The following is a 24,933-nucleotide window of genomic DNA, read 5'->3' on the forward strand; positions in this document are numbered from 1 at the left end:
CTTAAGAGCCTTTGGTGAGGGACTTTGTCAAAAAGTTTCTGAAAATCTAAGTACATTACATCCACCTGATCCCCCTTGTCCACATGTTTGTTGACTCCCTGAAGAGTTCTAGTAGATTAGTGAGGCATGATTTCCCTTTAAAAAAACCATGTTGACTTTTGCCCAACAAATTATGTTCATCTACATGTCTGACAATTTTGTTCTTTACTGTAGTTTCAACCAGTTTGCCCAGAATGAAATCAGGCTAACCAGCCTGTAATTGCCAGGATCACCTCTGGAGCCCTTTTTAAAAATTGCTGTCACAGCAGCTATTCTCCAGTCATTTGGTACAGAGGCTGATTTAAATGAGAGGTTACAGACTATAGTTAGTAGTTCTGCAATTTCACATTTCAGTTCCTTCAGAACTCTTGGGTGAATCCCATCTGGTCCTGGTCACTTATTACTGTTTAGTTTATCAATTTGTTCCAAAATCCAGGGCCGCCCGGGGGGCGGCAAGTGGGGCAATGTGCCCCCGCGAGCCCTGGCCTGGCGGCGGTCTGGGTCTTTGGCGGCACTTCGGCAGCCGGTCCTTCAGTGCTGCTGAAGACGAGGAGTGATTGAAGGGCCCCCGCCCCCGAAATGCCGCCGAAGACCTGGACAGACACCAGGTGAGTACAAATGCTGCAGCTCCCCTGCTTTGCTCCAGGCCCCCTGAATCCTCTGGGTGGCCCTGCCAAAATCTCCTCTAATGACAGCTAAATCTGAGACAGTTCCTCAGATTTGTCTCCTAAAAAGAATGGCTCAAATTTGGGAATCTCCCTCATACACTCAGCTGTGACAACCAATGCAAACAATTCATTTAGTTTCTCCCCAATGGCCTTATCACCCTTGAGTGCTCCTTTAGCATCTCGATCGCCCAGTAGCTTCCTGCTTCTGATGTACTTAAAAAAAAATTATTACTTTTTGAATGTTTGACTAGCTGATCTTCAAATTCTTTTTTGACCTTCCTAGTTATATTGAGTTTATGCTCCTTTCTATTTCCTTCACTAGGATTTAAGTTTCACCTTCTAAATTATGCCTTTTTGCCTCTCACTGCTTCTTTTACTTTATTGTTTAGCCACGGTGGCACTTATTTGGAAGGACTCAGGTTTGGGCACAGGCCAAGGATGGGCCTGTTACCCAATGCCTCTGCCTTTGATGTCACCCTAACAAAGGCTTCCTGATGGTCCCAGCTCAGCTGCCGGGCGGGTCACAGAGTCTCTGTTTGCTCTGAGCTGGGATCCTTGTATTTGCCAATTGGGCTGATTTGCATGTTCAGCATCCTCAGCTCCTCCCTTCTCACCCTCCCTCAACCCCCAGTAGGTCTACAAATACCCCAGAGATCCAGTGCCCTGCACAGGCTGAGCCCCGATCCTCATCGCTCCAGACCAGCCGCCCAGACAGACGGACAGACGGACAGGTGAGTCCCTGCCACTCCCTACCCTTCTCCCTCCCTGCTGGGTGCTGGGCTCTCGGTGGAAGTCAAACCCTGTGATGAGGCCTCATGGCCCGACTTGCCCTGTGTGAGTTCCTGGGGCCGTCTCTGTCCCACCCCTTCCCCCACAGCGCGGCCCCATCCCCCCGTCCCCATGTGTCCGTGCTGAGCATCCTCTCCCTGGGGTCTGCTCCCCGCGCCCCTGCCCTGCCCTGCGTGGCTGGAGAGGAGGGGCAGGGAGAGCTGCAGGCTGACGGGCCCTTGGAAACCAGCCCAGGGAGGGGGCCCCGCACAGCTTCCCTGCCCCACGGGGGCCTCTGAGTTGAGTCCCCTGGGTCTGGTGTCCCTCTCGGGGCCCTTCCAGCCCAGCCAGGCCCTTTAACAAACAGCCCCAGCTCTGAACCACCTCCCCCTGTGTAATGCCCCATTGGAGAAGGGGGGCTGCTCCGGGGGGTGTCTCAGGCTCTCATGGCCCATCTCCCTGGTGTGTTTTCTCCCCAGGGGAAGTGAGAAGATGGGGCCAGTCACCTACTTCAGCCTCTGCCTCCTCGGCTGCCTGATCTTTAACCCCTCGCTGGCAGGTGAGTCCCTGCCCGGCCCCTCGGGAAGTGGATTCATTTCCCTTGTCGCTCCCAGAGCCACTGCCCATCTCCTGCTGCTGGGGTCACTGCCCGGGGGGAGCCCAGGCCCTGCAGCCCCTCCCCAGGGAGCGGGTGAGAGAAGGTGGGTGAAAGGCCCCCCAGGGTCGGCTCTTCCCATGAGGATTGGGTGGGGCCAGTCCCTGGGCAACGGGCGCTCAGCCCCCGTCAGCTCCAGGCTCCCATCCCCCCCTCCCGTGGTCCCCTCCCACTGGCCGGCCGTGTCCCTACGGGGTCCCTCTCCAAGGGCTGCTCATGGCTCCGCTCCAGCCCCAGCTTCTGCCCCATCCGGCCTCTGCTCCCGGCTGGGCTGCCCCAGTCCCTGCACACTGTGTCTTTCTCCTCAGACTGTCCCATTCCCTCCCTCCGCTGGGACGCGGCTCCACCCCGTCCTGCTGTGCCCCCAGCCCTGCGAAGGGCAGAGCCTGCCCAGTGTTCCCCTCCCCTCTGCCCCAGCCCCACAGATCCCTGCTAGCCCCCCTCTATGTCCCACCTCCCTGGGCACCTCTCTCCCTTCCCTCCTCCTACAACCCCCCAGCTCCTTCCATCCAGAACTGGGCCCCTGCCCCGATTTCCTGCCTAGTCCCAGTCTGTGCCAACCCCACTGCTCCCCCAGCTTCACCCCGTGGCCCTGGGTGCTCCCTTCCTGCCCCCCTACCGGCTTCCCTGGCCCCACTGTCCCGCATGGCCCAAGGGGAGATGGGGAGAAGCTCAGGGTGGCAGGAATTCCCTCTGCCCGAGGGCTGCAGCTGAACGGGAGCCACTATGGCTGGCAGCTCCATATTCCCCCCCTTTCCGGGGCTGAGGGTCCATGGGGCTCCCTGAGGCAGAGGAAGGGAGGGTCTATCAGACACCCCACTGTGCACTGGCTCCTTTCTTCCCCTAGGGAGCCCTGGGGAAAGGAGCCCCTGCCCCATCCAAACCCAGAGGCCCTGCCCTGCTGGGATCCCTGCTCAGAGCTGGGTTCCAGGGGCCCTGTTCTGCCGATGTGGGGTCTGGGCAAACCCAGCTTCTTCCTGCAGCTCCAGGGCCTGGAGGGTCCTGCCAGCCAGACACAGCCCCAGATGGGATCCCGATGTTTTAGTGCTAATGGGAAAGAAATGGCTCTTCCTCTGAAACAGCCTCTAACCACGGTGTTCTGTCCCTACCATTGCCCCGCAACCCCCTCTCTCTGCAGGGGCACAAGATGTGTCCTGTCCCAGGGGCTGGCTACCCTTCCAAGGCTACTGCTATGGATACTTCTTCCAAGAGAAAACCTGGCTGGAGGCTGAGGTGAGAGGCTGGGGGCATCGGGGCTCAGGGGTGCTGGGCTGGAGTCGGAGGCTGGGGGGATGGGGAGGTTTAGGTTGAATATCAGAGTCTGTGAGCTGGGCTGGGCTGGGGAATCCACTCCGGTGGGAGGGGTGGGAGCCCAGGGCTGTACATTTCCCACTGCCCCGGACAGAGCCCCGGGAACAGGCTGTGAGGGGACAGCCTGCCCTTGCCAGGCTGGTGAGCAGAATACAATGGAAATGTTGTCCCCGGTGGAACACAATCTCCTCTGGACCCAAAGCTCTTGGCATGTATCTGCCAGGGACACAAGAGACGGCCTGGGCCCAGGTGGGGTCATGTCTCTGTGATGGGTTCCCCAGGTTGCAGCCTGGAACTGGGGTATCACTGAGCCCTCTGGCTTACCAACCTGGGCTCCCTCTCACACTGTGGTAATGTGACAAGCTGCAAACCCGTCCAGGTCCTGCACTCGCACAAACATCCACAGGCAGGGACACACCCAGCTGCAGTTACATGAGTGCTTTCACCAGCTGCTCATGAACCAACAGAGAGACTCCAACCAATTCCCCACAGCTCCCCAGCCTGGGACCCCAGAGCTGAACCATCTTGCCCTGGTCAGAAGCCTGAAGAGTGTAAGTTATTACCCAGTCTGCCCCCCCCCCCACTCAATGTGGAGAGGACAATGTACCAGCCCCTGTTCCTGATCAGATTTCCCTTGTACTTCAAACAACACACTGTGTTAGGTAACAAAATATAAAACAGGTTTATTAACTACAGAAAGAGAGAGATTTTAAGTGATTATAAGTAAGTGTATGGATCAAAGTAAATTACCTAAGAAATAAAATAATCATAATTTGAGTTCTATAAAGTACACAGGGTCTGAATCACAGAATCAGAGAATATCAGGGTTGGAAGGGACCTCAGGAGGTATCTAGTCCAACCCCCTGCTCAAAGCAGGACCAATTCCCAACTAAATCATCCCAGCCAGGGCTTTGTCAAGTCAGGGACCAATTTCGTTAGAATCTAGATCTATCCTCTTTGGAATAACACGTCCACTGCTTTCCCCTCAGCCACAGAGCCAGTTATCTCATCATAGAAGGCAATTAGGTTAGTCAGGCATGACTTGCTCCTGGTGAATCCGTGCTGACTGTTCATGATCATAAGACCATAAGAACGGCCGTACCGGGTCAGACCAAAGGTCCATCTTGCTCAGTATCCTGTCTACCGACAATGGCCAATGCCAGGTGCCCCAGAGGGAGTGAACCTAACAGGCAATGATCAAGTGATCTCTCTCCCGCCATCCATCTCCATCCTCTGACAAACAAACAGAGACTAGGGACACCATTCTTTACCCATCCTGGCTAACAGCCATTAATGGACTTGACCTCCATGAATTTATCTAGTTCCCTTTTAAACGCTGTTATAGTCCTAGCCTTCACAATCTCCTCAGGTAAGGAGTTCCACAAGTTGACTGTGCGCTGCGTGAAGAAGAACTTCCTTTTATTTGTTTTAAACCTGCTGCCTATTAATTTCATTTGGTGACCCCTAGTTCTTGTATTATGGGAATAAGTAAATAACTTTTCCTTATCCACTTTCTCCACATCACTCATGATTTTATATACCTGTATCATATCCCCCCTTAGTCTCCTCTTTTCTAAGCTGAAGAGTCCTAGCCTCTTTAATCTTTCCTCGTATGGGACCCTCTCCAAACACCTAATAATTTTAGTTGCCCTTTTCTGAACCTTTTCTAGTGCTAGAATATCTTTTTTGAGATGAGGGCGTACCATGGATTTATATAAGGGCAATAATATATTCTCAGTCGTATTTTCTATCCCCTTTTTAATGATTCCTAACATCCTGTTTGCTTTTTTGACTGCCTCTGCACACTGGGTGGACATCTTCAGAGAACTGTCCACGATGACTCCAAGATCTTTTTCCCTGACTCGTTGTAGCTAAATTAGCCCCCATCATGTTGTATGTATAGTTGGGGTTATTTTTCCCAATGTGCATTACTTTACATTTATCCACATTAAATTTAATTTTCCATTTTGTGGCCCAATCACTTAATTTTGTGAGATCTTTCTGAAGTTCTTCACAGTCTGCTTTGGTCTTAAATATCTTGAGCAGTTTAGTATCATCTGCAAACTTTGCCACCTTACTGTTTACCCCTTTCTCCAAATCATTTATGAATAAGTGGAATAGGATTGGTCCAAGGACTGACCCTTGGGGAACACCACTAGTTAGCCCTCTCCATTCTGAGAATTTACCATTAATTCCTACCCTTTGTTCCCTGTCTTTTAACCAGTTCTCAGTCCATGAAAGGACCTTCCCTTTTATCTCATGACAGCTTAATTTACGTAAGAGCCTTTGGTGAGGGACCTTGTCAAAGGCTTTCTGGAAATCTAAGTACACTATGTCCACCGGATCCCCCTTGTCCACATGTTTGTTGACCCCTTCAAAGAACTCTAATAGATTAGTAAGACGTGATTTCTCTTTACAGAAACCATATTGACTATTGCTCAACAGTTTAAGTTTTTCTGTATGTCTGACAATTTTATTCTTAACTATTGTTTTGACTAATTTGCCTGGTACTGACGTTAGACTTACTGGTCTGTAATTGCCAGGATCACCTCTAGAGCCCTTTTTAAATATTGGTGTTACATTAGCTAACTTCCAGTCATTGGGTACCGAAGCTGATTTAAAGGATAGGTTACAAACCTAAGTTAATAGTTCCGCAACTTCACATTTGAGTTCTTTCAGAACTCTTGGGTGAATGCCATCTGGTCCCAGTGACTTGTTACTGTTAAGTTTATCAATTAATTCCAAAACCTCCTCTAGTGACACCTCAATCTGTGACTGTTCCTCAGATTTTTCACCTACAAAAGCCAGCTCAGGTTTGGGAATCTCCCTAACATTCTCTGCCATGAAGACTGAAGCAAAGAATTTGTTTAGTTTCTCCACAATGACTTTATCGTCTTTAAGCGCTCCTTTTGTATTTTGATCATCAAGGGGCCCCACTGGTTGTTTAGCAGGCTTCCTGCTTCTGATGTACTTAAAAAACATTTTGTTATTACCTTTGGAGTTTTTGGCTAGCCGTTCTTCAAACTCCTCTTTGGCTTTTCTTATTACACTCTTGCACTTAAGTTGGCAGTGTTTGTGCTCCTTTCTATTTGCCTCACTAGGATTTGACTTCCACTTTTTAAAGGAAGTCTTTTTATCTCTCACTGCTTCTTTTACATGGTCGTTAAGCCACAGTGGCTCTTTTTTAGTTCTTTTACTGTTTTTCTTAATTTGGGGTATACATTGAAGTTGGGCCTCGATTATGGTGTCTTTAAAAAGGGCCCATGCAGCTTGCAGGGATTTCACTTTACTCACTGTACCTTTTAACTTTTGTTTAACTAACCCCCTCATTTTTGCATAGTTCCCCCTTTTGAAATTAAATGCCACAGTGTTGGGCAGTTGAGGTGTTCTTCCCACCACAGGGATGTTGAATGCTATTGTATTATGGTCACTATTTCCAAGCGGTCCTGCTATAGTTACCTCTTGGACCAGCTCCTGCGCTCCACTCAGGATTAAATCTAGAGTTGCCTCTCCCCTTGTGGGTTCCCGTACCAGCTGCTCCATGAAGCAGTCATTTAAAGTATCGAGAAACTTTCTTTCTGCATTTCGTCCTGAAGTGAAATGTTCCCAGTCAATATGGGGATAATTGAAATCCCCCACTATTATTGGGTTCTTAATTTTGATAGCTCTCTAATTTCCCTTAGCATTTCATCATCACTATTACTGTCCTGGTCAGGAGGTCGATAATAGATCCCTAATGTTATATTCTTATTAGAGCATTAAATTTCTATCCATAGAGATTCTATGGAACATGTCAAGTATCAGAGAGGTAGCCATGTTAGTCTGGTTCTGTAAAAGCAGCAAAGAATCCTGTGGCACCTTATAGACTAACAGACGTTTTGCAGCATGAGCTTTCGTGGGTGAATACCCACTTCGTCGGATGCAAGAGATGGAACATGTGGATTCACTTAAGATTTTTACTTCGATTCTACATTTTCTTTCACATATAGTGCCACACACCCCACCCCCGCCCGCATGACCTGTTCTGTCTTTCCAATATATTTTGTTTCCCGGAATGATTGTGTCCCATTGATTGCTCTCAGTCCACCAGGTTTCTGTGATGCCTATTATATCAATATCCTCCTTTATCACAAGGCACTCTAGTTTACCCATATTATTTAGACTTCTAGCAATTGTGTACAAGCACTTTAAAAACTTGTCACTGTTTATTTGTCTGCTCTTTTTTGATGTGCCAGATTCTTTTTTATGTGACTGTTTATCAACTGATCTGGCCCTTACATTATCCTCTTCCATCCTCTGCTCCTGACTATAACCTGGAGATTCTCTATCATCAGACTCTCCCCTAAGACAAGTCTGTGTCCAATCCACATGCTCCTCTGCAGCAGTCGGCTTTCCCCCATCTCCTAGTTTAAAAACTGCTCTACAACCTGTTTAATGTTTAGTGCCAGCAGTCTGGTTCCACTTTGGTTTAGGTGGAGCCCATTTCTCCTGTATAGGCTCCCCCGATCCCAAAAGTTTCCCCAGTTCCTAATGAATGTAAACCCCTCCTCCCTACACCATCGTCTCATCCACGCATTGAGACTCTGAAGCTCTGCTTGCCTATCTGGCCCTGCGTGTGGAACTGGGAACATTTCTGAGAATGCCCCTATAGAGGTCCTGGATTTCAGTCTCTTTCCTAGCAGCCTAAATTTGGCCTCCAGGACATCTCTCCTACCCTTCCCTATGTCATTGGTACCTGCATGTATCACGACCACTGGCTCCTCCCCAGCACTACACATAAGTCTGTCTAGATGCCTTGAGAGATCCGCAACCTTCGCACCAGGCAGGCAAGTCACCATACGGTTCTGCCGGTCATCACAAACCCAGCTATCTACGTTTCTAGTGATCGAATCTCCCATTACTAACACCTGCCTTTTCCTAGCAACTGGAGTTCCCTCCCCCGGAGAGGTAACCTCAGTGCGAGAGGCAACCCCAGCACCATCTGGAAGGAGGGTACCAACTATGGGAAGGTTTCCCTCTGCTCCCATTGACTGCTCTGCTTCCCTGGGCCTTTCATCCTCCTCAACAGCGCAGGGGCTGTCTGAGCAGAGGTGGGACAATTCTACAGTGTCCTGGAAAGCCTCATCAACATACCTCTCTGCCTGTCTTAGCTCCTCCAGTTCTGCCATCCTGGCCTCCAAAGTCCGTTCATGGTCTCTGAGGGCCAGGAGCTCCTTGCACCGAATGCACACATACGCCACCCGCCCACTTTCCTCTCCTCAAAGTGCTTCAAAATTGAGTCAGGGATGAACCCTTGAAAGGGGGTTCCAAAGAGGATGGATCTAGACTGTTCTCAGTGGTACCAGATGACAGAACAAGGAGCAATGGTCTCAAATTACAGTGTGGGAGGTTTAGGTTGGATATTAGGAAAAACTTTTTCACTAGGAGGGTGGTGAAGCACTGGAATGGGTTACCTAGGGAGGTGATGGAATCTCCTTCCTTAGAGGTTTTTAAGGTTAGGCTTGACAAAGCCCTGGTTGGGATGATTTAGTTGGGATTTGTCCTGCTTTGAGCAGAGGGTTGGACTAGATACCTCCTGAGGTCCCTTCCAACCCTGATATTCTATGATTCTTCTGCTCTGCAGACTAAATAATCCCAGTTCCCTCAGCCTCTCCTCATAAATCATGTGCTCCAGCCCCTAATCATTTTTGTTGCCCTCCAATGGATTCTTTCCAATTTTTCTACATCCTTCTTGTAGTGTGGGGCCCAAAACTGGACACAGTACTCCAGATGAGGCCTAACCAATGCCAAATAGAGGGGAATGATCACGTCCCTTGATCTGCTGGCAATGCTCCTACTTATACAGCCTAAAATGCTGTTAGTCTTCTTGGCAAAAAGGGCACACTGTCGACTCATATCCAGCTTCTTGTCCACCGTAACCCCTAGGTCCTTTTCTGCAGAACTGCTGCCTAGCCATTCGGTTCCTAGTCTGTAGCAGTGCATGGGATTCTTCTGTCCTAAGTGCAGGACTCTGTACTTGTCCTTGTTGAATCTCATCAGATTTCATTTGGCCCAGTCCTCTAATTTGTCTAGGTCTCCCTGTATCCTATCCCTACCCTCCAGCGTATCTACCACTCCTCCCAGCTTATTGTCGTCTACAAACTTGCTGAGGGAGAAGTCCATGCCATCCTCCAGATCATTAATGAAGATATTGCCAGCCCCAGGACCGACCCTTGGGGCACTCCACTTGAAACCGGCTGCCAACTAGACATGGAGCCGTTGATCACTACCCGCTGAGCCCGACGATCTAGCCAGCTTTCTATCCACCTTATAGTCCATTCATCCAGCCCATACTTCTTTAACGTGCTGGCAAGATACTGTGGAAGACTATATCAGAAGCTTTGCTAAAGTCAAGGAATAACACGTCCACTGCTTTCCCGTCATCCACAGAGTCAGTTATCTCCTCATAGAAGGCAATTAGGTTGGTCAGGCATGACTTGCCCTTGGTGAATCCATGCTGACTGTTCCTGATCACTTTCCTCTCCTCTAAGTTATTCAGAATTGATTCCTTGAGGACCTGCTCCATGATTTTTCCAGGGACTGAGGTGAGGCTGACTGGCCTGTAATTCCCAGGATCCTCCTCTTCCCTTTTTTAAAGATGGGCACTACAGTAGCCTTTTTCCAGTCATCCGGGACCTTCCCCGTTCGCCATGAGTTTTCAAAGCCCTGGTCCACACTATAAAGGGGGTTCGAATTAGAGTACGCAAATTCAGCTACAGGAATAGCGTAGCTGAATTTGAAGTACCCTAATTTGAACTACTCATCCGTGCAGACGCGGCGGGGTCGAACTCCGCAGCTCCCTCGTCGACTCCACCACCGCTGTTTGCAGTGGTGGAGTACTGGAGTCGACCACGGTGCTTCCGGAGTTCGAACTATTGCATCTAGATCAGACGCGATAGTTTGAACTCCGAGAAGTCGAACTCACCGCGTCGACCCGCACGGTGAGTATGGACCTGCCCAAAGATAATGGCCAATGGCTCTGCAATCACATCCGGCAACTCCTTTAGCACCCTCGGATGCAGTGCATCCGGCCCCATGGACTTGTGCTTGTCCAGTTTTTCTAAATAGTCTTGAACCACTTCTTTCTCCACAGAGGGCTGGTCACCTTCTCCCCATACTGTGCTGCCCAGTGCAGCAATCTGGGAGCTGACCTTGTTTGTGAAGACAGAAGCAAAAAAAGCATTGAGTACACTAGCTTTTTCCACATCCTCTGTCACTAGGTTGCCTCCCTCATTCACACTTTCCTTGACTTTCTTCTTGTTGCTAACATACCTGAAGAAACCCTTCTTGTTACTCTTAACATCACTTGCTAGCTGCAACTCCAAGTGTGATTTGGCCTTCCTGATTTCACTCCTGCGTGCCTGAGCAATATTTTTATACTCCTCCTTTTTCCAATCTTTGAATTTCATGTACCCGAATTTAAATATAGTCAGTTAAGTGTCTTATACTTTGTATTCTGTTGTAACACCTGTGCCCCTTGGAATGGATTTAACTGCTTTACAAACATTGCTTTTACAGCCTAATTTACAGAACCAGTTACATTCTGCAAAACAGTAAGGGCACAGAGTCATGGTTACCGTGCATCGTAATGCCAATGAAATTAAATGGGTATTTGCAAGAATTGGCCAGGACCCGTCACACCACTGGTGGGAACAGACATTCTGAGTTTGGCCCTACACCCCATCATAGTAATCTTGGGGTGCCAAATAGTAGTGGTTTTTGATACCAGCCTAATGACATGCTGGACCTGGTGCAAAATCCGGCAGTTGCAAGTCCCCCAACAGATGAGTCAGTGGTTACTGCCATTGGCACTCCTACCCCAGGGAAAGGAACATATCGAGCTCATCACCCCTCCCTTACATGGGAAAGGAGGCTAAGGCGATCACTTGTCAATTGCTGTGCTTGTGTGCTAAGTATAGGATGCCAACAAGAAGATAATTTGCTCAGTCTTGGCTGAGAGCCTTGAGCTTTCGTTGGATCTCAACTCAGGTGCATCCAGACAAGGTTTGACAGCGATCACGTAAAGGCCCCTTGTGTGAAAGGTGACCTTTAAGGAGAGGAACTGTACAAGGAGACTTGCAAACCAGTAAAGTGCCTCAATCCACTATGGCTTATTGTTAAAGACAACTAGCCAGCAAGCTGTTAAAAGCAAGTCTCAGCTTGACCAAGGCAGGAGGGGACGGGGTTTTGGGTGCCACCGAAAGGGCAGCTTGACCCCGCACCTGTGTAGCCAGTCTTTGATTTCTACGATTCAATGTGGCCTTTTCCTTCCACAGGGAAGATGGGTGAGAATACCACTAGTGCCTCCAACTCCTTTATGCTTCTTCCCAGAGCCATGTAGCACCTCACCCAGGTGGTACAAACAGTTCACCAATCTTCCATACTCAGGCTGAGATTCTCTCTTTCCCACCTGGGACAACCTCCCCAGTCCAAGTCTTTATCCTCCAGACATGTTTTCAGGTGTTCAGTTGAGTGGTGAGTGAGGCCAAATGATGATGTCACTTCCCCCTTCTATAGCTTCTTCCAGCTTGCTGGAAAGGTCTTTGCTCATGATGTGGGGTCTGTCCCCCCGTCGATCAGGAATCCTCCATTGCCTACATGCTCCCTCTGGGAAGCCTCCATTGTACACAGTTCCTGAGACAGTCATTAGCACTGTCTAGCTTCTTCATTGTTGCATCTGAACAGCTGGTTGTGGGTGTTCCCAACCTCACAACATCTTTCAGTAACACACACAGCAAAACTTCATAACTTCACATACAATGACAGCACGTATAATCCAACAGGATATTAATGTCCAACAGATCAAGACATTTAGAATGATACTTCACAAGGTTCACTTTGTACGAAACGCATCATAATCACATCCCCATGGTAAATGTGGGGGTGTCAGGGTGTTGCTTTGGGGTACGGCGTGTCAGTCTCCCTCTAGGCTGGCTCTGGAAGGGCCTGTTCCTTACTTAGTGTTACCAAAGCAGCTCCCTTAGCTCCAGTGGCAGGGCTGTGCTGAAGGTCTCCGGTTCGATCCCCATTGCTGGCTGGCATGTGGCTGGAGCCCCGTGTAATGCTGTGTGGGGCACTGAGTGAATGTGGATGTGCCTGTGAGGCTGAATTCCCCATGTTCTGGGAGGGGCTGTGGTTTCTGCTGTCTCCGCTCCATAGTGCACCTGCAATGCTGTTTAGTGCTTTGGCCTGTAGCTATTGTGGGAGCAGTTGCTCCAGGTCGGCATAGAACAGGGGCAGGTCACAGACCCATTACCCAGCAGGGCTGTGTGTGGGGCATGGGGACAGGGCAAGGCCGTCTGTGGGGACCTCAGCTAGGAGCCAGGGAAGGTTTCCTCTCCTCATGCTGCTGGGTGAGGGGAAAGGCCAGTAGCAGAAGTGCCCAGCTGGGCTGGCAGCTGGCCCAGGGACGGTGCCTCCCCAGGGCACCTATTATGCTAAACCCTGGCCATGTCTCTCTGGGAAGCTGGGCCTGGATGGAGGGACAGTCAGAAATCTTCTGGCTTTCCTGCAAGTCTCCCTCTGTCAGGCAGGTTTTCCAGACCTCGTGTCGTTCTTGGAGCTCTTTTCTGAGCTCTCCAATTTGTTAACGTCCTGTCTGAGGAGCGGATCCCAGACCGGGACACGGTGCCCAGTGCTGGTCTCACTGTGCCGTATACGTGTAACACTCCGTCCCTGCTCCAACGCGATCACCCTGTGCTTGCACGTTCAAGGCTCACACCTGCCCTCGTGTGCAGCACCACACTCAGAGCTCACATTCAGCTGGTTGCTGCCATCACCCCTCAGTGCTTTTCAGTCCCGGCTCCCAGGCTACATCCCCCGGCTGTCAGTGTGGCCGGCTGCCTTGGTTCCCGGCCCTGCGACCCTGCGTTTAGCTGTATTACAGCACACGTGGGTCAAGTCAGCCCAGCTCACCGTGCGATCCCAATCCCTGAGTAGACCTGACGCGTCCGTCACTATTTACCGCTCCAGCAACCTCACTGTCACCGGCAGCCTTCACCCGCACTGATTTTGTTTTGTCTCCCAGATCCCTGAGGCAGAGTCTGAATAGCCCTGGGCTGAGAACAGACCCCTGGTCCCTGTTTAACGGTCTTTGTTTCTTCTTGTCTCAGGTTCATTGCCAGCACCAGGGGCCCGGGGCCCATCTCGTCTCCATTCACAGTACTGGAGAAAATAAAATGCTGGCCCATTACATCAAGCTGTACCACAGAAAGAACAGTCCGGTCTGGATCGGACTCTCAGACCCTCGTGGGGTGAGTACCTGGTGCCCGCTCTGCCTCTGGCAGCCCTTCCCCAGCCCCTGGGCTCTGGGTCTCTGCTCAGTGAGGTTGTTGTTTGGGGCGGGGGTGGCCCCAGAGCAGGATTTCCATTGGAACGGGGTGAAAAGGGGCTGTAACCGCCTGGGTTTTCAGTCACAGGATCGATCCCCAGCGCCCGGTGCAGAGTATAAGCTGCTGTTACTAATATTCACGTTCGTGACACTAGCGCCCAGGGACCCACCACACCAGCCCATTGTGCTCAGACCGTGCACACCAGGCACGAGAGTTAGCCCCGCCCCACACGGACGAGGCGTCTAGACGAGGGCTCGGGGAAAGGGGCAGCCCCACGGGCAGAGCGACCAATGCGAGGGCAGCAGAGCCCTGGGAGTGCTGTCGCTCTGTGTATTCGTCCTCAGGGTGGGCTCAGGGACGGGGGGGTCACCTGGCCAGAGGCGCGTCAGCTCCAGGCCTGTAGGGGGAGCCCCGGTGGGTCCCGATACCCCCCCGACACAGGCCCAGGAAAGGGCAGCGACTGGGGCTGGCGGGAACGGGGAGGTTGCAGATCCCCCCTGGCTACAGAGGCTTCATCACTTACAGCTCAAAGGGAGCCACTGCGGCTCTTGTTTGGCCCCGGGGCCAGTGCAGTCGCCAGTCAGGGCTCTGCAGGCCAGTGCTGGGGGGCCCCCATCCAGTCCAGTCTCTAGTCCAGCGAAGAGGCTGGTTTCCAGGCCAGGCTCAATTAGTGTCTCTCCCTGGGGCCCTGCTCAGCTGCTGCTGTTCCCCCATAAACCCTGCACAGAGCTGCCCCCGGCTCCTGGGGCTGCACGTTGTTCCTCGGTGGGTTCCTCTGCATCCAGCGTCTCCGCTGCTCCGGGCTCGCTGTGCTGCTTGTCCCCGAGCCAGGCCATGGCCAACCCCTGCTTGTTAATCCACACTCCCAGCTGCCGAGGCTGAACGGGACGTTTCTGAGAGCTCGGGGCTGGGCGCACGCGGTGGGTGCTGCTGGCCCTGCTGGCCGGCCGGCAGCCGCAGAGCAATGCCGCCGGTGGCACCGATGGGAGACGGGGGAGTTCCGTGGGCAGCACTGCTGGGCAGCACAGACGCACCCTGCTGCAGCCGCTCCTGTCTGGCCCCGGAGCGTGGGAGAGGCTGGTGTTTCGGGGGGTGACGGCGCAGACTCCTGCATGAGGCTCCCTCCAGCCCACAGGCTGTCGTCACTTGCTAAACACGCCCGACTGCTCTTGGCCTCCTCACTTCTCACCGTGATAAAATGCCAGAGACAGAGACCTCCTGGGCCACGTCGCAGCCTTTCACCCCTTGGGGGGTCCACTGAGCCCGGGGCAGCATCAGCCTCTGCCCCTTGGCAGCTCCCCCTGCACCCGCCCACGGAGGAGCTGCCCACGAGGGACACGGCCCCGTACAAAACCCTGGGGAATTAATTACACAGAACATAAGAACGGCCAGACTGGGTCAGACCAAAGGTCCATCCAGCCCAGTATCTGTCTACCGACAGTGGCCAATGCCAGGTGCCCCAGAGGGAGTGAACCTAACAGGCAATGATCAAGTGATCTCTCTCCTGCCATCCATCTCCATCCTCTGACAAACAGAGGCTAGGGACACCATTCCTTACCCAGCCTGGCTAATAGCCATTAGTGGACTTAACCTCCAGGAATGTATCCAGTTCTCTTTTAAACCCTTGTAGGGGGGCAGTCACCCCGCTCCAGCTAAGAGGGGTTCCAAGCCAGCCCTTGGAGAGGGCCAGGGCTGAGCCAAAAGACTAGGCTGATTGGGGAAACAGTGACAGCTGGGGGCCGCACCCCAATCAGGCCACAGCTGGCCCTAGAAAAGGGCTGTGAACCAGGAGCTCACACACTCTCTCTCTCTGGGGGCTGAGCCGGGTACCCGAGGTGGAGCAGGGCTGAGGAAGGGCAGAGGGAGCTGGGGAGCTCCAGCCAGGAAAAGCCCCAGGCTGCGGCCTTGCCAAAAGGGCCAAATAGGTCCTGGGGCTGCAGAGGGGCAGCCCAGAGCTAGGACCTGCTGCCTTTGCCTAACCCCCTTGCTGCTGCTGAGTGGTTCACAGACTGCATCTGCCCCAGGGAGCGGGGCTGGATGATGACTGGCAGTAGCCACTGACCCAAGGGGAGATAGAAGGTTAGGGGTTCCCCTGGAGGGGCGACCCGGAGCGAGGGGGTACTGTGGTGGGCAGAACCCCTGGGCAAAGGGCACCAAAGTCTGTGAGGGACATGGGGCCAGCAGCAGGTGACACTGGCTTGCAGAGGGCGCTCTGTGCTGGAAGAGCTAATTCCCTGGATGACCAGCAGGAGGCGCCGTGCCAGTGAGTCATCGCCTTGCCACAACCCTGTTACAGTCCAGCCTTCACAATGTCCTTAAGCAAGGAGTTCCACAGGTTGACTATGTGCTGTGTGAAGAAGAATTTCATTTCATTTGCTGGCCCCTAGTTCTTATATTATGGGGACAAGTAAATAACATTTCCTTATTCACTTTATCCACATCACTCATGATTTTATAGACCTCTATCATGTCCCCCCTTAGTCTCCTCTTTTCCAAGCTAAGAAGTCCTAGCCTCTTTAATCTCTCCTCATATGGGACCCATTCCAAACCCCTCAAAACTCCATTCAGGGCCAAGGGAATCAGAACTCACCTAAAACCCTGAATGCACAGACAGAACAAGGGGATCATCACCAATGTTCCTGGATCTATCATAGGATTGGAAGGGACCTCAGAAGGTCATCTAGTCCAACTCCCAGCTCAAAGCAGGACCAATCCCCAGATTTTTACCCCCAGTTCCCCCAAACGGCCCCCTCAAGGATTGAACTCATAACCCTGGGTTTAGCAAACCAATGCTCAAACCACTGAGCTCTCTCTCCCTCCAATTAATAATTGGAGATATACCTATCTCCTAGAACTCCTTCCATCGGCTCAGGTGCTGGCAGCCCACTCCAGGCGCATACGGCTTCTGCTTCCCTCCCCAGCAAACAGCCCAAGGGACACACGATAGAGGCGGGGCCATGGGCTGTCAGGATTAATGGTCGGAGCAGGAGCAGGAAGCGGCTCCAATACAATGGTCAGAGCCGGAGTCAGGCATTAATAGCCAGGCCGAGGGTCAGAGGCAGGAGGGGACCCAGGCGGCACATCAAGGGTCAGAGCCGGAGCCCAGGGGCAGGGTAAGGAAGCCGGGACCAGGAGCAAGCTGGGGCGGGCAGGACTGAGCAGGAGCAGGGCTGGGAAACAAGCAGGAGCAGCAGGAGGAGCAGGGCTGGAGCAGGACAGGAGCACGGGGAGGAGCAGCAGACACAGGGAGGATGGCGGCCGTGGCATGAACACACGGAGCAGCCCGAGAGCTGCTGGGCTAAGAGCCGGCCAGCTGCCCTTCCTGCCCAGGCAGGGGGTGCAGTCAGGCGGGCGGCCTGCAGCCGGCTGGCTGCCCTGGGTGGGTCGCCAGGTGACTAATTCTGCTGCAGCCCCTGATCCCCGACAGTGCGACCCCCAGCTTCATCCAGCGCCCCCGTCCCCCAGACCGACCGCCGTGGTCAGGGACGGCTCTACGTTTTTGGCCGCCCCAAGCCGTCATGCCTGGGAGGCGCCCCGGAGCCGCGGGAGCAGCGGACCTCCCGCGGGCATGACTGCGGAGGGTTCGCTGGTCGCGCGGCTCGGCTGGACCTCCCGCAGCTGCGGACGGTTCGCAGGTCCGGCGGCTCCGCTGGAGCTGCCGCAGGCATGCCTGTGGGAGGTCCAGCCGAGCCGCGGGACCAGCGAACCGTCCGCAGTCATGCCTGCGGCAGGTCCAGTCATCCCGGGGCTCCGGTGGACCTCCCGCAGGCATGACTGCGGCAGGTCTGCCGGCCCAGCCTGCCGCCCTCCCGGGAAAGGGACGCCCCACGCGTGTGCTTGCTGCGCTGGGGTCTAGAGCCGGCCCTGGCCGTGGTCTCTGCAGCGGGGAGCAGAGTAACTCTCCTGTGGCTGGGCTTTGGGAGCGTCGTCGCGTGGGTCTGTGCACACGAGAGAGACCGGGGGCAGCAGCGTGGGGCTGCGGGACAGCGCGTGGGATGACGCAGCAGGTGCTGCCTGTCGGGCTGTGCTGGAGATGGAAGTGGAACCTGAGGGCAGGTCGGGGTGCGCTCCCCTCAGTGATGTGGGGGTGGCAGGGGCAGGGGGTGCTGGAGACTCTCCCTTCACTTGCTATTTTCATCCTTCTGAGGGTTGGGCAGGTCCTGGTGTAACTTCAGCTGCCAGTAAATGTAGCCCTGGTTGTCAGCGCTGACATTTCATAGCAATGATCAGTGTCTCCAGGGTCACTGGGCAGCCTCTGCCCATGCCCTGCCTATGGCCCCTCGGCTCCGGGGCACGTCTCTAGCTGTGTAACCTTGGGTTTGACAGGGTCTCTGCTCTCCTTTGTCTCTGCAGGATCAAAGCTGGAGCTGGGTTGATAAATCCCTGGTCAACTTCAGAGCTTGGGATAAAGGGCAACCTGATAGTCAGGGAGCAAATGAGCACTGCACAGTGTTCGAAAACAGTCCAGGTAAGTCGGCAGCTCAGACCCACATGCAACTACAAGGGAACCCTGGCAGCGCCCTGACCACACAGGTCCTGAGATACTGATCCGGGCTGGCCCCAGCGTGCCCTGGAGCACAGATCCTTGCTCCTCTCTCTTCCCTGCCCCATGCTGGGAGGGCAGTCAGGAGAGAACCCCTTGTGTGACCTGGTAAAACTGCTGCTGCTTTCTAGCTAGCCTGGGTCAGTTCACATCTCTGCTCTAGTGACAGGCAGGAGAGATGTGCACACACACAGACATACACGCACACACACGGCTGGCCCCAGAGGGGGACTCTGCTGAACTGTTAATGGGTGATGGCTCTGAGTCACTGTTGCACCCCTGCTGTGCAAACACTGATCCACACAATGATGTGGGCACCAGAGCTGCATTTGCTCCCCCTCGTGGGGTCGTGTTACTCACAAGCATTCGCACACACGCCGGCTGCTTGTGAAAGTGCTGCCCAGTCTCGGAACGTTCACACAATGAACATGAATGACTGTTCCCATGGAAACTGGCACCGGAAGGGGATCGTTAGCAGAAGCTGCACCAGGGAGCAGAGCCCGCAGGACGTGGTGTAAGTGACCGGGTGCTCACAGCGCCAGCGGGGAGGGGAAGAAGTTCTGAGTGGCCCAGGCAGCGAGTAGCCAGCGTTGGTGGATAATGAGGGGTCAGAGTAGCAGCCGTGTTAGTCTGTATCCGCAAAAATAACAGGAGTACTTGTGGCACCTTAAAGACTAACAAATTTATTTTAGCATGAGCTTTCGTGAGCTAAAGCTCACTTCTTCGGATGCATAGAATGGAACACACAGACAGGAGATATTTATACATACAGAGAACATGAAAAGGTGGAAGTATGCATACCAACAGGCAGAGTCTAATCAATTGAGATGAGCTATCATTAGCAGGAGGAAAAAAAACTTTTTGAAGTGATAATTAAGATGGCCCATAGAAGGTGTGAGGAGAACTTAACATAGGGAAATAGATTCAATTGGTGTAATGACCCAACCATTCCCAGTCTTTGTTTAGACCACAGTTAATAGTATCTAGTTTGCATATTAATTCAAGTTCAGCAGTCTCTCGTTGGAGTCTGTTTTTGAAGTTTTTTTGTTGCAAAATTGCCACCTTCAAGTCTGTCACTGAGTGGTTAGAGAGGTTGAAGTGTTCTCCCACTGGTTTTTGAATGTTATGATTCCTGATGTCAGATTTGTGTCCATTTATTCTTTTGCGTAGAGACTTTCTTTAGCTCACGAAAGCTCATGCTAAAATAAATTTGTTAGTCTTTAAGGTGCCACAAGTACTCCTGTTTTTTTTAACGAGGGGTCAGTTTGCAGACAGATTTTGAACAGGAGAGGGGTGAAATTCACAACGAATCCCCTGCCTGGCCCCGATCATTGGGCACTGTGTCTGTGTGGGGCCTGCAGTGCCAGTGGGTGTGGGAAGCGAGGGGCAGGGCCGGGGCTCAGACCAATTCCATTTATCACTGGGACAGGCCTGGGCCCGCCATGAGCCGGGTGTGTTAGACAGTCACACGCAGCGGTAACAAGCAGCCCATTGAGCACTGGGCTCTGTAGCAATTGTTTAACCTTTGATTAAAGCTGTTGTTCGTGCTGTGGAAGGTTGTTCCCTCTGCAAGGTGTTAAGGCTGCTCAGTGCTGCTGTGGCTGGAGCTCTGCTGCCAGCTGCGCTAGCAGAGAGTGCACCTTGCCGTCCCGCCAGCCTCCGGCTTACTCGTAAAGACGGACCCCAGGCTCCGTTCGGTGGCAAAGGCGCTCGGCCAGGCTGACTGCCAGCAAAGCACAGTGCTAATGTCCTGTGCAACGGGTCCCAGGGACACTAACACAGGGGTGCTTGTGACGAGGGAAAGCCTCAGTCCTGTTCCCTGGACGAACACACAGATTTCCCTCCGATGACTTCCCCTGGCACACACCGATACAAACCGGTTACGTGTGTCACTCCAGATGTTGTTAGGTACCACCCAGATTTTATACCTGCTAGTTCAAACAAACATCCTCATCCATTATCCTGTCATCCCCTCAGGGCCGGTGCAAGGATGTTTCGCTCCCTAGGCGAAACTTCCACCTTGGCCCTCCCCCGTCCCCGAGCCCCCGCCCTGAGGCACCCCCCCACCTGCGCGGCAGCTCCCCCACCTTCCCCCTGAGGCGCCCCCCCTGCGGCAGCTCCCCATCCCCCACCCGCCGCCCTGAGGCACCTCTGCCCCAGCTCCCCATCCCCCACCTCCTCCCTGAGGCACCCCCGCCCCAGCTCACCCCTGCTCCGCGCATGAGCACCCCGAGCACGCCGTCGCTGCTTCACTTTGCTGTACAGACAAAACTACACAGGATCTTCTCAGGGGGCAAGACAAAGATGCCACATTTATTATGATAACAATTTGATTTATTATGACCAATAACTAATATCTTAATCCTTATACACACATTATACCTAATACCTATAGACACACACCCATCAGATGCTCTGCAGCTGCTGCATAGTTCCCAGCCCTGAAGATAGCTTGAGTTCGTGGCTTGAGTTTGCAGCTTGGGTTCGTAGCTTGTGGCGGTAACTGGCCAGGAAAGCCGGGCGCAAGGACGAGCTGGGTCTCTGTTGGGCAGGCACCGATGCCCTTCCATGTTGGCAGCAGAATGTTCCCCTCCAAAGTCTCCCATCTCACCCATCCTTTTTGTAGGCTTTAGTTTGAATCCAGAGTCTATAGGTCTTGCTGTGTCCCGCTGCCTCTGGGTTTGGTGATCGATCACCCATCAATTGCAGGCGTGACTGTCAGCCTGGGACCTGGCTTTGATCTTCCTTCTATTGTACCTTTTCTTTTTAGGGTGGCCTCTGCTTACTTTGTTAGGGCTCTTGTCTGCATCTTCAGCCAGTGGGGTTTGAACTCTGTTTCATCAGGACAGGCTGGGGCTGGAGGTTGATTCCATCATCCATCCATCCCTCAGTCACACGTCTAAACTAAACTAATAAGATTACAGCAGGGTTTGCAAAAATGAAGGTTGGAGGAAGCTCTTACAAAATGGAGTGAGCATTTTAAAATGGGGTTTGAATTACAACATGGCAAAGAGTGAACAGAAGTTACATTAATAAAGTGAACAATTAAAAACAATTTCATTGATCAGTTCTACAACTTCTCCCGCCTCCCAGGCTTGCGGTGCCAATCAGCTTAGGCGCTGCAAGCCTGGGAGGCGGGAGACGTGAAGCTCGGGGAGGAGGCGGGGCAGGGGTGAGCTGGGGCGGGGAGTTCCCCTGCGTGCCGCCCCACCCCTTACTTGCTGCAGGCAGCCCTCCCCATGCCCCCCTACCCCAGCTCCCTCCGCCTAAATGCCGGCGGTGACTGGGGCGGCCGAAGATCCGGCTGCCGCAGTCGCTGTCGAAGAAAATGGCACCCCCCAAATCCTAGCAGCCTAGGCGACAGTCTAGGTCACCTAAATGGTTGCACCGGCCCTGCATCCCCTCCTACCTTTACAAGAGTCGGGGAGTTCTTGTGCCCTCGTGTGGGAATTTGTTTGCACAGTTACTTGGGAACTCTGGATGTTCTTCTACCATCCTCTCAGGTCAGGAAAGTGCTCACTTAGTTAGTGCGTTGCTGTTCTTCCAAGGCCAGGCCTACGCAGGGTCACAGCCTTTGATTCACACTGCTAGTTATGCCTAGGGCTCCAGCAAGGCCAGCAAAATAGTCATAATTTGTTACTTTTATAAACTATTAGTAAATTACATTGAAAAAAATATGTTAAAGGATCATGAAGGTTCCAAAGTCAAGGAAGTGCCAGACTAGGGCTGCCCATGTAACCTGAATGGAGCCCCTGGTACATGTGAGTCATGATACAGTCTTGAGTTACAGGCTCACTGTCCGTCAGGCCTGATGCCGGCAGATGGGCACAGCCAGGGCCGCAGTCACTGGACGGGGATAGAGTCAAAGAGCAGCAGAAACCCGCACCCCAGGGAACAGGGCACTGAGAACAGCCTATGCCCCCCGCGGAGCTCCCTGCTGGGCCTGGGGTGCTGCTGAGGGGCTGAGCCCACCCAGCCCAGCCCCAGGACTCTCCTTCCCTGGGCGCTCTCTGGCCTGGCTACGCAGGAATCCGACTGCCGGGCAGCCCCCGGGCACGGGCACAGACACCCCCAGAGCAGAGGGGTAACGGGTCTGAGGGAGGAACGTGCTGCTCCGTGCACAGCAGGCCAGTGACACTGACTCCTGGGGCAGGGACACATCCCCTCTGCACGGCGGCTGAGCCCTGCCTGGGACAGAGGTTCCCATGGGTGTAGCCAGACCCAGGTGGGAAGGGCATGGAGGGGGCCTGGCTGGGGGCAGCTCACTCAGCAGGGAGGAGGCAGCAGCCCAGTTCCTGAGCGGGTGCCCCAGTCCTGGGGCAGGGCTCTCGCTCTCTCCTCTGCCCTCTGGCTGGGGTGGGGGGCACGTGGGGTGGGGGAGGTAGGAGCAGTAGCACATGGACCAGGCGTCTCCCCTTTCACACTGAGCCTCGGCCTCTCTTTGCAGGATGGGGCTGCCCCAATCTGGGGTGCTCAGGGCTCCATCCCACCCTCCTCTTCCTCAGGGCTCTGCACAGGAGCTGGGATCTTCTCCCAGGGGCAGGGAATGGGGCGGGGGAGGGGTCACTGTATGAGCAGGAACGGCCCAGCCTGCCCCACCCCAGGGGTCATCTCTGTTTTTCTTTCCAGATTTTCAGAAATGGCACGATTATCCCTGTGAAGACAGACACCCCTTCATTTGTAAGCGCAAACCCTAGGGGAGGCAGCTCGCCTGCACCTGGGGGCTCCCAGTACCTGGGCTGTGAGTGAATCGTGTCCCTCCAGCTCCCCGGGGAGACCAGATCCTGTGTCCCCGGCTGCAAAGTCCCTTCTGCAAAGCATCGCTGAGTTACGCTGTGTCACTCCCGCTCTGCTCTGCCCCCTTCTCTCCCTGTGGCACCCACGCTCTGCTCTTCTCAGCCATCTCAGCACAGTGCAGTGATAATAAACTTTCCCTTGAGCATTCAGCTCAGTGTGTGTCTCCTTTCTCGTGTTCCTGACTCTGGCATGAACAGTTCCCTGTGTCGCCTGGCCCCAGCCTCAGCACCCCAGAGCCAGGCCCTGAGGGGCAGGAAAGGGACTGAAAAAGGAATGAGGGCCCTGACCTTCTGATAAAACTATGGGGCATCGCTACCCCTGAGACACAGCCCATTCATCCCGCTCCCTTCTGCCCCCGCAACCCTCCACCTCGGGTGCTCATCCCTCCTGTCTTCATCTCAGCGCTCTCCAGAGCAGGACCTGTCTAGCCTGCCTGCCATGCACCTGCCCATCTTGCAGAACAGGAATACAAACCAAAAAAGACTGAGCCAGGACTCCTGGGTTCCAATCCCACCTCTGCTGGAGGGATCCTGCGTGACCCTGGGAACATCCCTTCTCCTCTTCCCTGTTACATTTATCTCTATCCCTGACTGTCGGGGTGTTCTCTGCCCCCAGCCTCCACACAGCCTCTCCCAGAGCCTCCCCTTATTGTGCTGGCCCCAGGCCTCTCCTCCAGGGAAGGGGGCTCTGTCATGGAATGTGGGGGAGTCAGGGCCCTGCATCCCCACCTTCCTGCAATTCACCATGACTCTCAGCCAGCCAGTAAAACAGAAAGTTTATTTAGATGACAGGAACACAGTCCAAGACAGGTTTTGCAGGCATAGACAACAGGATCCTCCCCAATTAGCAACAAAGAATCCTGTGGCACCTTATAGACTAACAGACGTTCTGCAGCATGAGCTTTCGTGGGTGAATACCCACTTCTTCAGATGCAAGTGCTCACTTGCATCTGAAGAAGTGGGTATTCACCCACGAAAGCTCATGCTGCAGAACGTCTGTTAGTCTATAAGGTGCCACAGGATTCTTTGTTGCTTTTACAGATCCAGACTAACACGGCTACCCCTCTGATACTCCCCAATTAGGTCCATCTTGGGGTCCTTGGAGCACCGCAGCCCTCTTGGAGGGTCAGAACCCTGTCTGTGCTTCCCTCCATTCCCCAGCCAGCTCCTGAAAACCCTCTCACTCCCCAGCCTTTGTTCAGCTTCCCGGGCAGAGGTGTCACCTGGCCTCTAACCCCTTCCTGGGTTCTCATGTTACCTGCTCAGGCATCTTCCCTCAAGGTCAAAGCAGATTGTCCTCCCAGGCCAACCCTCCCAACTCAGCATTCATAGCCCACAGTAAGAACAGTCCCAGTTCGTCACAGGCACTCCTGCTTCAATCCCATTCAAATAGCAGCTAGAATAGTCACTAAACTGGCAAACTGAGTTTGTGAGATTTCAGCTTTAAAACCTAACTGGCCTCCTGGCAAAGTCCTAAGAACATAAGAAAGGCCGTACCGGGTCAGACCAAAGGTCCCTCCAGCCCAGTATCTGTCTACCGACAGTGGCCAATGCCAGGTGCCCCAGAGGGAGTGAATCTAACAGGCAATGATCAAGTGATCTCTCTTCTGCCATCCATTTCCATCTTCTGACAAACAGAGGCTAGGGACACCATTCCTTACCCAGCCTGGCTAATAGCCATTAATGGACTTAATCTCCATGAATTTATCCAGTTCTCTTTTAAACCCTGTGTCATAGGTTTCACCCCCACTCTGGACTTTAGAGTACAGATATGAGGACCTGC

General features: G+C 53.4%; 1 protein-coding gene across 1 annotated transcript; it reads left to right on the top strand.

The window, feature by feature from the left end:
* The first annotated feature begins 618 nt into the window (after positions 1–618).
* Positions 619–23,283, top strand: LOC120380837 (C-type lectin BpLec-like). Its single transcript, XM_039498750.1, has 6 exons — positions 619–647; positions 1,955–2,034; positions 3,269–3,363; positions 13,593–13,733; positions 18,165–18,279; positions 22,984–23,283. The coding sequence occupies exons 1-6, from the start codon at positions 619–621 to the stop codon at positions 23,049–23,051; spliced, it is 528 nt and encodes a 175-aa protein (XP_039354684.1). The 3' UTR covers positions 23,052–23,283.
* Positions 23,284–24,933: the final 1,650 nt, after the last annotated feature.

The sequence above is a fragment of the Mauremys reevesii genome, linkage group 1 (assembly GCF_016161935.1).
Source record: "Mauremys reevesii isolate NIE-2019 linkage group 1, ASM1616193v1, whole genome shotgun sequence".
NCBI lineage: Eukaryota > Metazoa > Chordata > Testudines > Geoemydidae > Mauremys > Mauremys reevesii.